This window comes from Ambystoma mexicanum, chromosome 2p (genome assembly GCF_040938575.1).
Source record: "Ambystoma mexicanum isolate Mex_15411 chromosome 2p, UKY_AmexF1_1, whole genome shotgun sequence".
Lineage (NCBI taxonomy): Eukaryota > Metazoa > Chordata > Amphibia > Caudata > Ambystomatidae > Ambystoma > Ambystoma mexicanum.
This window is the reverse complement of record NC_090923.1, coordinates 675,272,668-675,285,747: the sequence shown is the minus strand read 5'-3', so window position 1 is coordinate 675,285,747 and position 13,080 is coordinate 675,272,668. Positions and strand designations below refer to the sequence as shown.

The 13,080-nt window shown below is 43.3% G+C and overlaps 1 protein-coding gene across 5 annotated transcripts in view; it reads left to right on the top strand.

Annotated features, from left to right (window-relative positions):
* Nucleotides 1-13,080, top strand: part of SAMD4B (sterile alpha motif domain containing 4B) — a 1,200,154-nt gene that overhangs the window by 309,962 nt on the left and 877,112 nt on the right. For all 5 annotated transcript variants that reach the window (XM_069644257.1, XM_069644253.1, XM_069644254.1 and 2 more), the window contains exon 6: nucleotides 11,449-11,535. In XM_069644257.1, coding sequence (XP_069500358.1) covers nucleotides 11,449-11,535 — 87 coding nt within the window. The remainder of the gene's footprint in view (nucleotides 1-11,448; nucleotides 11,536-13,080) is intronic.

The following is a 13,080-nucleotide window of genomic DNA, read 5'->3' as shown; positions in this document are numbered from 1 at the left end:
CGAGCAACGCAGTGCTTGTAAATGAAAGTCTTTTCTCAGGAACGCTGGCGTGAAGGTTCCGGATGCAGGTAAGAAGTTTGATAAAATTCTTGGTTTTCACCTTTCTCTTCTCTTCTTTCCTTACAGGTGTTCCAAGATCGAGGCGGGTGGTGGCTGGAGACCAGATGCAGGAGCAGACACAGTGAGCGTTCAGCTGCTTGGATGCAGAACGCGAAGCGTGAGCTACTGTCTGGGCGTGGCTTAAATAGCCCCCAAAGTAGTTCCAGGTAAGTATCCTTCCCTGACCACGCCCGAGTGGCAAAATAGTCCCAATGAAAAAATAGTCCCTTTCAGGTCTCGGGTAGGCCTGAATCTTGCAGCATGGTCTGCATCAGGTAAGTGCCCAAAACACCTTCCTTTATGAGCCTGGCGCCTTTGGCGCCAGGACTGATGTCCAACGGCGCCAGGACAGAGTTCAAAGAGCCCCTATAAGGGGCCGCTGGGCTTTTACCTGGGTGCATGATGCCTGCTCCCGGGGGTGCTGGGCCTTGCGCGGTGCTCCGGGGGTAGGCATCATGACAACTACATGCTCTTACAACACACGCTAGATTTACTTACTATAAACACTCAAATCGCGTAACTTTAGAAAAAAGTTTTAATGATTTGACAAAGGAAATCATTTACAAATGTTACGGTTAAACCAACAAAATCTTAGTCCACAAACATCATACTGTTAAGGTAACAACATAATCAGCTTTATAAACACATTTAATAAAAGAAGTTCACATAAACAGGCAATTGTATGAAATGTAACCTCATTCGAAGTACATTAAATGTTGACCTATATGTTAAAAGGAACTATAACGTATTTTTGTAACACAATATTACTACATAAACCTAAACTATAATATACACAAGCATAATTCCTCCAATGACAAAATATACTTAAGCATTAACATTTCATACTTTACATATACAACTACCAGTTAACAAGATACATGTCATTGTAAATGCATATCATTTACTTAAACAAACCTATTATAAAAAGAAAACCTACACTAAAGTATTAAAATGTATACAGTAAAAGCTTAGTAACATTTACTTCTACAAATAAATACGCAACATTTATTCATTTCTTTATGCATAAAAAATTCAAACATTTAATTTGTACTAAATTAAGTTTAGTAAATGCAATATGTAAATACTAACAAAAGCATCACAGATGTAATGTAATTATAAACATAAGTTAACATATTTTACTAAACAAATATTTACACATAACATTACTTCCACTATGCCATTTTAGAGCAGAAACAAAATATTGCAAAACAAACATGCTGAGTTAAGGTTACCATGATGTTAATATTTATAAATGTGTTAACGGTTATGTGGTTACCTTAATATTTCTCTTATAGACTTTGTTTTTGTTTAACGTGCGTGTGTATGTATATATGTATATTCAATGGAGAAACATAGTTAAGGGCAACGTTATGCTTATGTTGCATTAATAACCTATGAAATTAAATGGAAAAACATTGTTATGGGGACGTTATGGTTACAGGAAAACCGAAAAACCTCTGAAATTCGCCAGTTATAGTAAGCTAAGCAACCATAACTCGCGCCACCACCATGCATTGCTAAGACTAACACCGAGGACATCAAAGATGATCTCACAAATGTCCTTACTACAGCGTCCTGCTGTAGGAAGGAAAATCCTTTTCCAAGATGGCCACCATGGAAAGAGCAGTTGGGGCTCAGTACAGAGCCCTTCTTCCCTTTCCATGGCAGCCTGCAGAAAGCAAAGTCAGAACGATATTACCACAAGCACATTTTTTTCCTACTTTTGAATAACTTTATCACATAGCCGGTCCCAGGTGGACATGGGCACTTTAACTCAATTTTTCATCCCTCGCGGTCAAGGCCAGTAGCCAGATTGTCCGTGTTATGGCCTTATACCATGACCCGGACAATCTCGCCACCGCCCATGGCCACAGGCTATACCTCAGTCACCAAAGGTATATCACTATTTTTTGTACCAACATTATGACACTTGTTAAAAAATAAAACACAGGCACGTTTGCAAAACCATGCTTTCAGGTCCTTGCCAATGCTCTTACATGAATTTGCTTGAAATCCGCCAATGTTTTTTTTTTTTTTCCTCAAGTGTGTCAATGTATGTACATACATTAGTCATATAACTTAGCCCCCAACTTGACAAAATCCATTCAGACTTTACACAAACAGTCAAGGTTGGGTCTTTCTGAAAACCTTTGTCCACATTCATCAAATGGCAGCAAAGTTATAAGCCACCTAAAAATGTTGAGACCCCCCTCTAATTTAGCCTCCTCTTGAGAAAATCCCACCAAACTTTACAAATCATTTATATCTAGATTTAAAATCGTTTTGCAAACTTGTGTGCAGATTCATCAAATGGCACCACATTTATAAGCCTTTGCATTATTTTGTTGGGACCCCCCCCTCTAATTTCGCCCCCACTTTATAGAATCCCACCAAACTTTGCAAAGCCTTTCAGTATCAGGTCTAGATTAGACTTCCATCTGAAGATTCCCGAACTTCACAGGACTGTCCGCAAACATCCATACTGTTTGTGGAATTTCACGGCAAAAAACAGCCGTTTATTTCGCTTCTTGCAGCCATATCCCAGCCCATCCTCATCACCCCTCACCTCCCCAGAGATTTGATAAGTTTGACAAGTGCCATAGTGTGTTTTTTTACCACAATGTCTTTGGACACCGGCCGCTGTCCATGAATCCAAGATGGTCACCATCCAATCAGTGGGCGCGTCTGATGTCCGCGGACACCACGTTGCCCTCTAAGCCAATCGAAGTCCTGTCCGTTGACCGAACAGGGAAGTGTGTCCACGCAGCGAGGTATCACTAATTTCTTTTGGACCTACTTTTTGGTTGTTTTAAAAAAAAAAACGACTGGACGGATTTCCACCAAGTTTACGAAAGTACGCTTTCGGGACCAAGCTGCCGCTCCTGCCGCTAATTTGGTGAAAATCTGTCCAGCTGTTTGGGCTTTAGGCGTGAGTACATTTCTTTTTCTCCATTGAGTCTTTGGGGGGAGAAAAAGCAATTTTGGGACCCCCCCTATAACCCAACACCCCCCCCCACCCCTCCCTGAACAAACCTCACCAAACTTTGCATATAGCCATATACTTTTTTTGCAGTTTGGTGAGGATTCGTCCAGGGGGAGCGAAGTTATAAGCCACCCAAAAAGTGCTCTTCCTATGGATTTAGCAATTTAACCATAACTACATGGCCGCTACGGCGGCCATGTAATATACATATATATCACCTGGCCGGATGTCTGTGGTTGAGATTCAGTTTTCTACAAAACCGTGCGCGTCAGGAGGTCATACAAACCTAACTAGTCCTCTGTCCAAACCTATCCTTCTCTAACTGAACCTACCACTAACTTGCCCTAGAGAAGTGGTAACCCTTTCCACTTTCTTAGCTTCTGCTGGTTGGTGCATGACTCCCTCCCCAAAAAGTCTCTTGAACGGCTCTCATGAACTCTTTGGATACAGTTCAAACAAAAATAATGTATTCCTAAAGTTTCCCACAAATAAAAAAGAAAAGAATATTCCTCTTAGCCCCCTAGGTCTCAGTTTTCTTGCACAGTTCCAACAAATCACCAATTCATGTTACAAGAGCACAAAGGATAAACTCCTTGATTCTTCCATAAGTAGTGGCTCGAATGTTTGGCTTTCAACTGACAGTCTTCATCTTATAACATATTTCTTTCTCTTGTTCTTGGTCCATACTTCCAGGGTGATGGTACATCATATAGGCTATACTTTCAGTGGACCTATTAGGAGTGAGTATTACTGTGGGGTGCACTTCAGACTAGGCCCACAACTCTTGGGTTAAAGATTCCTTCTTGAGGAATACATTGTTCAGCTATAACACTCATGGTTGTTTATGCTTTTTAGGTTTTCAGTCATCCCTCCTGGGATATAGCTTTTGGGTTTAGCTCCTCAGAGGTTTACTTACGTTTTGGCTTCCTGGTACCCAACCCCCACCTACCCCCTCTAGGTCTTCTGTTGAGAAAGTGATGCTGTATTTTCAATGCCAGTGGTGGTTCTTTATGATTTTTTTGGTCAGTTCCTGGGGTATGTGCGTTGGGTTTAGCATTTCAGGGCATTTTGCTTACTCTTTGCTTTCTAGTCCCTCCTGGGTGTTATCTTGTGGAAAGTGTATTTTATATACAACCCTCGTGGTGGTTTATGCTTATCTCAGGTGTTGAGTCACCCCTACTGGGACATATGTATTGGGTTCAGCCCTTTCGGGAGGTTTGCTTATTCTTTGGTTTCTTATCTTGAGGAATATTTTTTTTTATACACAGTCCCCATGGTTATTTCTACTTTGTTTTTGGGACACCCTTCTTTTGTTGAGAAAACGAACATCCTGCATCCCAGACAGTCTGGCTTTAGACCCCTCCACGGAACTGAGACCACTCTTTTAGACCTGCAGTCGCACATGTTAGGAATCTTGGATGGAGGTCACTCTGGCATGCTGGTTCTGCTGGATTTATCAGCAGCTTTTGATCTTCTTGACCAAGACCAACTCCTGATTGCCTTACAGAAACATGGTCGCTGCACTCCTGACTCGTATGGGTGAGACCATTTCTCCAGAATCGTACCTCTCGAGTATGTTGGGGTGAGGCCACTTCTCCCTCTTATCCCATTTCCTGTGGGGTCCCTCAGGTAGCATACATGTCCCCCCCCCCTTCAACCTTTATATTCAACCTTTCTGTTAACTGTTAGATGAGCTTGGAGTGTATTTCTCAAACTATGCTGATGACATCCAGCTAGTTATCGAGTTATCAGGGGATTATGGCAAGGATGCCGTCCTTCAGACCATCTATCTTCGTGTTGAGACTTGGATGTGTTTGAATGGGGAATAAGACCGAGCTGTTGGTTTTTGGCACCAAGCATGCTCAAGCAAAATTAGATCCCAGCTACCGATCATTCTCCCTTCATGGTTGTCCAATTCCGGTCTGAGTGTTAAAACTCTTGATCCCCCTGCTTAGTGCAGACACTCGTATCAACCAGATAGTAAAAAATTGTTCTTACTTCCTTAGGCTGTTGAGAAACCTGCATCCCTTTCTTTCAGCATCCAGTTGCTCCTCAGTGGCCCGTGCAGTTGTCATGTCCTGATTGGACTATGGTAGTGCATCATTAATTGGGGCCAACAGGAAAAAATCCATTCCCTCCAGACTCTACAAAATTATGCATTTCGCATTATCACAAAGAGAGCTAGAAGAGATCATATTTCTGATAGTCATCGAGATCTCCATTGGCTCAATGTGGCCTCCCGGCTGCAATTTAAGGATGCCTTCCTAGCCCATAGAGCTTTGTATGGTTCTGCCCCAGTCTATATTAAAGAACTGGTATTCGTTTATGACCCACCATTGAAGTTGGGCTCCTTGACCTTGGCACTGGTCAACATCCATAAATTCTCTTTCCAGTTGTCTAGGCAGATCCTTCACCTTCAAGGCTGCAAAAATCTGGAATGCCTTGCCTTGTGCGCTCAAGCTGGTAAAAGAATACAATCCCTTTTGCCGGAGGATGAAATTTGTACTTTTCAACTAATGCTCTCTGAATAGAACCCGCCCTGCTTCTGAGACTCTTGCCCACGTTGGTCATCTGTCCCGTCTTTTTTGGTGGTGTTTCCTGTGTTGTGCGCCCCGATGCCTGCGGGATTCGGCGACCTACAAATAAATGTTGTATTTGTATTTTATTGTATTTTATATAGCGCCTTAAACCAAAGCGCTTCACATTATAACAGGGTACAGCACAAAATAAGTATCAAAACATCAATTCTTACTGGTAGCAGGCAATCGGGGGCAATGAAGATGAGTTTTTAAAGAGATGAAAGGAAGAATTGGAGCGGATAGAGAGTGGGATAGCATTACAGTGTAAAGGAGCGAGAAGCTGAAAAGATCGAAACCGGATCTGAGCACATGGAGGACGAGGAATGCTCAGTCTAAAGAGAGAAGAGCAGTGAAGAGAACGAGACGCAGTGTAGAAAGAGAAGAGTGCAGCAAGATAAGTCAGGTGCGAGCTGATAGAGGGATTTAAAAACTATGCAGAGAAAATGAAATTTAAGTTGAGTGAAAGGTTAACCAGCCAAATGAGGCAAGTGAAGAGGAGATAGAATCTCGATAGGAGAGAAGACAGAGTAGACAAACAGAAGAATTATAGATTGATTCCAAGGTAACAAGAACACAGGAGGCCAAAGAGAGTGGTAGAAAGTAGAAGAGCCGTGAAAAGATCACAGAGAAAATTAGAAGTTTAGTGGCTTGAAAAGTGAGGAGAGGACAAACTTCACGAATATTATGAAGGTGAAAGCGACAGTAACGAGTAGCGAGAGAAATGTGATGAGCAAAAGTAAGATTGGAGTTGAAGCAGAGGACAAGATTACGGGCTGTAGAAGAGATAGAAAGATTAGAGGGAGGAAAGGATACAAAATGAGATGGTGGATGAGGAGGAAGAGTGTTGGCAGGGAAGAATAGAACCTCCGTCTTCCCTGCGTTTAAAGTGAGAGGCCATCCAAGATTGGATAGCAGAAATATATGCTCTGGGTTCAGCCCTTCGAGCACTTTTACTCTTTGCTTTCTCGTTGCCATGTCTTATTCCTTTCCTCCTTTCTTTGTGACTTTCTTTCAGTTTCAGTGTGTTTTAGGCTCTCTGGCCCCCTTTCTATTTTTTATGCTGGCTTAGCATTTTGGTTTTTTACAGGGGTCTCCGAGTTTAGCTGCCATCCTCTCTCTCCTCGCTGGGGCCCATGTACCTGCGTTATCAAGAGGCCCTTTGTCTGCGGAGCTGGTCACACCTTCTGGGTGGGAACCATCCTTTTAGTTTTGCCAGCTTGCACCTTTTCGCTTCGCCGGCTTCCTTCTTAGCTCTGGTGGTGTTCGGCCAGTTGGTCTGCCACTTCGGTTGCAGAACGGCCTCTGCACTGTCTTATCTCCCTGAGACCTCTGGGATGGGAATCCCCAGCATTCATCGAATCTGCAGAATTGCACGGGCTGTCCTCCCACCACACGAGTTGTGGTCCTTCCTCCTGGCGTCCTCTGCGTGACAGCAATAGCTCCTGCTCTGTGCAGCCTTTCTACTGTTGGTTCCTTTCTGCTGTTGGTTGTCTTCTGCTGTGGCTCTACTCCTCCAGGTAAGAGGCTTGTCCCTTATATGCTGTGCCTGGGAACGAGGGACAGAGTTCCATTTTTAATGGACTTTAAGCTATGAGACGTCCGCAACGATACCCAGCATTTTTTTAAAGGGCCCGCTTAACAATGTGATGAAATTGTATGCATGCAACAACCATGTTGGACATGGGGTGTAATGGAGATGGTACGGATTGCATTACATGGGAGTCCTTCTCCCTCTTATCACCCGCAGTAAGGTTCTGCTTGCCAATCCCCCAGGGATTTTTTTACATAGTGGTCTCACCTCACTAGTCTCAAAAGGGATTGTTCATCCTTGGGGAGAAGCGACGAATATATATCCCTAGCTAATGGCTACTGTTGAGAGCAAGTTTTGCGCCCTGATATATGCCATAAAGACACTTGAAGTTAAGCCCTGTACTCTGTGCTTCTGGTTCTTCTCTGGCATGGTGTCTGTCGTTTGTCTCAAAAGCCATTGCAAACAATAATGAGGCCATTGTAGCCACTGGCATATAGCAGATTGTGTTCCACACAATTCCTTAGGCAATAAAGGATTTTTTTGAACTTAAAGAACTCCTAACTCGAAAGTAAAAACTTTTGTTTACTCGTGTCCCATGTGCATTGGTCTAACGTTTGCTTTAAAAAATTCACAAAGACCCCCACCCCGACACTCCCCTCTTCAAAGTCTCAAGGTTCCTCCTGGGCTTTTTCCTATTGACTTTGGTTACTGGTGGGTTACGACCCCCGCCACTGGTGCTTGTAGTTTCTGTTCCTGCTTTTTCTCCATGAGTTTGGTGGTCTACCTACTCATCCACGCTGAGGCAGAGCCAACTGTGCTTCCCTCCTCCAGTTTTCACTGGCAGGCTTGAGAGGTCTCCATCTCCTTCTTTCTGTAGGATTTCTACTTAAAATATCTCTCGTCTTGCACCACCTCAATGTCACATGGTGGTTCCTCTTCCCACCATGGGACCTGTTCAGAACAGTCTAAACCCAACTTTGGGCAAATGTTCTCTATTTTTTCTTCATGATCTCATTAGTTAAGTTTGGGTAGGCCCCTGATGTCTTAAACTGGCCTGCACCTGATTTCCCACCTCCGCATGTTTCCAACTCAAGCTCCTACTCTGTGAACCCCCACCTCCTGGCTATGTCCGCCCTTCACCTATACCCTCTTCCTTCCTTCACGATCTCTAGAAACATCTTGCCTCTCCAACCCCAGATCCTGCTCCAAACATGTTGTCTGAGGCCCTGGGTTTAAATTGGCATGGGAACCCCTACACTTGCATTTGGCGTAGTAAGAGTCTGCACCTGTCAGACTCTGTTTAGCAGAGCCTAATTGTTTCATCAGTGGATTCTTGACTTTGAATATGTACCAAGTCTTTAGAAGGCTGACCCACCATTTTCAATGTTCCTTTTTCTCTCTAGCACTGTCCCCCAGGCTCCTCATATTGTCTCTCTGGTGAATGGACTATGTGGCTGTGCTTTGCAGTCATTTTACTTGAGGGTCAGCAGGGTAAGTAACTTTATAAAAGCTACTGTTTCTGTGCCGGAGCATTCTGTTACTGCCCTGCAGAGAAACAAATGTGGTGTCCGTATGTGTATCGATTGCCCTTTGTAAATATTTTCAGATATGGTGGTCCCCTGCTGTAGTAAGGGTGCGGTAAGAAAGTAGAATACATTAAATGTGTCTCTTGATGTAGAAACAGGGGGGGTCACCATCTCAAATATTTTCAAAATGGAAGCATTAGCTGATTTTAGACCAAGCCTGCTCATATGTGGCTGCAATGAATGCCTCCCAGTATGATGTGTTGGAACATTTCTGATCAGATGAAGAAATAGAAGTCTGAGCATCCCATAAGTGAGACCCAAGGGGGCTTAATAGCCAGGGCAAAGACGCAGTACCTGTGTAGGATAACACTTCAATCAGATCTTATAAACTGTCCCAGTTAGTGGCCGAAATTCTGGCCCACAATAAAGCCGGTCTCAATGCTGCATCCTCGATGGTCTGTTTCGGGCCTGGTTTCTCAAAGGCATAGATTGTACACGAACACTGGGAGATTCTTAAATGAACATTTCCTAGATAAATCGATTGTTTCTAGGCTGCCTACCGCCACAGCTCACGGGTCCAAAGGGAACCTTTAATGGCTGTAGCCTTTATAGACCCTTGCCGGTTCAGGACCAATGGCATTAAGCCTTCGACTGAAGAACGGGGCACTCCTTCCTACATATTCACTCCTCTCTAGTTGGGGCTACCATGAGCCCAGTGAAAAAACTGTTCTCCTAATCGTAGCAATGGATAACTTCAACAGTGCTCCACCTATTACCCCCATGACTATCTTGTGTCAAAGGGCTTGTTTCTTTGCCATAGAAATTACCTTGGTCTGAGAACTGTTATTCTCAAGGGCCTTTGCGGCACAATACTGTTCAAAGCTCTTAAACTTGTTGATTGAATTTTCCATCGAAGACTAAAGTGCAGAATCCATAAACGGAAGGACAAGGACCTTAATGGTCTCTATCCTTGGGGCATCATCCTCCTGCAGCCATGTGTCTTGATGAACAGGTCCAAGACCACCTGTCGTGCCCTTGTCAATTGGACATTTCTCTGCCCTTCCACCATATCCTACCCGCTCTCCAGAGTTGACATAGAATGCCCGATTAACTGAAATATCTTCTATCCCTTAGACTACTTATTTTTACTGGATAATTACTACCTGGGGTTGTTGTGGGGATAGGCCATTTGTAGGGACGCAGCTACGTTTAGCCTTTTTATTGTGGTGGTGCAACCAGTAAACCACCTTTCTGCTGAGCTAGTTTGGCTATGAAATACTCGTAAGCAAAGTTGGCCATTGGTAAACCTTTTAATTGAGGGGCAGATTGCTGAATTTTTGAAGATATTGAGTGGTGTTCCAGCTTGGGTATGGAATCCATGGGTCACCCTCTTGTGGTGAAATTGGAGGGTCTACCAGCCATGGTAGTGATTGGCGCTATGTAATGGGGTCTCGGTATTTAGCATAACACTTGGGGTTAAAAGCAGAATAGCGCTCGTCAAGGGAACTAAGATTATTGATTCTCTAACTTTCAAGCCTTAATTACGAGGAGCCCACACTTGTAAAACCCTCCAAAGTGGTGTTCGACCTAGTAATAGTACAGAGGATTGGAACATGTCCTACGGTCGGTTTCATCTATGTTTAGAACTGTGTGTTTAAGGGAAGTGTGTAAACCAGCAGGGCCCTGCAGGTGTCTGTTTTGGCCTGTTAGTTGTGCCACGGTTTTGATCGTGTAGCAGCAAGGGCTTGTCTGGCAATACATCAGCCATAAAACGTTTGGTTTAATGCACCTGTGAGTCAGTTATGTCAGTGGATTGCACACACTCCACTACATGTATCCTCTGCACTTGTAAAACTATGTAAAATAATGTTTTAAAGAATGTAATTCAAGTTGGTGGTTTTACCTCTGTTCTTAAAGAGAAATCTACTGTGGTTCATATTTTCGATAAGGACAACATATCCGACTTGAACATCAATACTTGGCAATGTTAATGGAATATAAATAACGAGCATTGAGGGAAACCAAATGCCACAAGCTCTACCACGTTCTAAACCTACATATAATGGTAGGGTGTATTGCCCGAATGCTTGCATATTTGGTAGAAATTCGAAATGTGTGAAAGGGATTCAACTAGTTCTTTTGATACTATCAATAGTGACACATTTGCATGTATGTGTCAGGCCTCAAAATTTGCACTCGCTAAAATTCTTGACATAAGAAATGTTTTCTGTGTATATGTGATTAATTGAGGAGGTATGACTTTTTATGCTGGGCTCGTAGCTTGCAACGTCATTTTTTCTTACCCCATATGGGATTTATAAACCACAAACCAAATGAGAAGCAGCTGTGCTCTGCAAAAGAGGCACATCCAGGGGGTTACCAGTAAACCGTAGGGGGAGCATCGGAGGAGGAGAAGTTGAGCGGAGCGATCAGTTGTTGTAAACATGTTCCCTGAAGAGTAGGGTCTTCAGATCGTAGGTACTATTTATTGGGGGAAACCATGTGGGGGTCATGAATTGGCTATTAAAATAGTGGTCTGCTCAGGTAATTCACTTCTCCACTGGCTTCGTTCCAGAAATGTTTACATTATTTAGGGGTCATTATCTGGGCTAATTTCTACCCTTTTTATGATTTGGAAGAAGTAGCTGTAATGTTTTGTTAGTCTGTAATAGTCTGTCACTGGTCTGCCTTTTGACCAGGCCCTTAATGTTGATTTCTTTTGCATTTCAGAACGTGACCAAGGGAGCCCGGCATAAAATTGCCCTAAGCATACAGAAGCTACGAGAGAGGCAAAGTGTGCTGAAGTCCCTGGAGAAGGTAAGGGACTGGCTGCAGCTGCTGAGAAGCCATGCGCAATGTGAGTGTGTGCAAGTGGCTACGAGCAAGACCTCTCTCGTCTTCGGTTATCATCCTTTCCTATTTTCATTTTGCTTCGCTTCAGGATGTTGGAGACTGAACTTGGTTTGGTTGGAAGTTGGCGAATTCATCCGCATGGAGTTTATAATTCCAGTGTGAATTCTGAATGGTGACCCCTTTTTCTGACTAAATTATGCAGCACGTGGCATAGAACATTTATATCTCGGATTCACGTTGTCTGTGCTTTTAAATGAGCAAACGTGGTTTACCTACTATCGTTTTTTTACCATTGCTATTGTCTGCAGAATCGCAGTCTTGTTTGAATATACATTGATATCACAGTGGGATCCCTTAGTAAACAATGATATACATTTAAATACTAGTTTAATTGTTCCAATATTGTTTGCCATATTTCATTTTCTGAGCTAATTGCTGCCCTATTCTATTGACCATCACTGTGTCTACTCCCTGGATTAATTGCCGTATTTAGAGCTTCCAGTTATACATTGTTCCTTTGTTTGCACAACTTTGTCACTTCCACTTTGATTTTGATCCCGAATTGTTATATTTACTGTGTCCCTATTCTTTAACAACAGTTTACTCATGCACTCTAAATTATTAGTTGCTCTTGCCGAATGGCATTTTTGCTGAATGCGTTTTCCCTGAATTTCTTCCCAATTGCAGATGGTAAATATGGGCATGTTTGTGGTTAAAATAAAAGTGCAACATTTGTCTTAAATACAGTTTGGCAAAATAAATGCCAAGTTTTTGGTTGCATTGGTTAATTGTAGACATGTACAGTCCTGTTTGATGTCTTTTGGCAGGGTTATTCTGTAGCTGTGTTATGATTACAGTGTGTTTGAGTGTAGAGGTTAAGTTGGTTCTGGGAGTTAAGTGCGGGCAGCTTGGAGCTGCCATCCGGTGACTGCTTCATAATTGTGCCCTTCGGGTAAAGTACTTGTGTGACCACCAGCAGCCATGGCCATCTGACCAAGTCGAAAGCTTTGACCAGGTCAAACGAGGCCACGGCATACAGGTGTGAACTCTTTGGAGTATGGTCAATTTTATGGTGTACCCTCAAGTTGCATGTGATATTTCTGTCTGGGACATATACCGACTGATCCGGGTGTATAAGCTTAGATATTGCTGGCTTAAGCCTATTGGCGAGTTAAGCTGTGAGAATGTTCCCATCCTGGTTAAGCAGCAACAGGGGTCTGTAAGAGCCGCAGTCAGTGTCTGGCTTGTTGGGCTTCGGCGGTGGGACAATCGACTCTCGTAATATCATAAGTAGCATGCCTGTTTCTAGCGCCTCGTTTAGCATCGCTAGCATCAGTGGTACAACATCTGCCAAATTTGCTCGGTAAACCATCTGTTCCCACGGCCTTCCCTGTCGGCAACCCTCTAATAGTATGTTCCAGTTCCTCTCTGGTAATGGGGGCCTCCAGTTTACTTGCTGCCTCTGCATCCAGCTTGGGGAGATCTGTGCCAGGGCTTCATCTGTGTCTG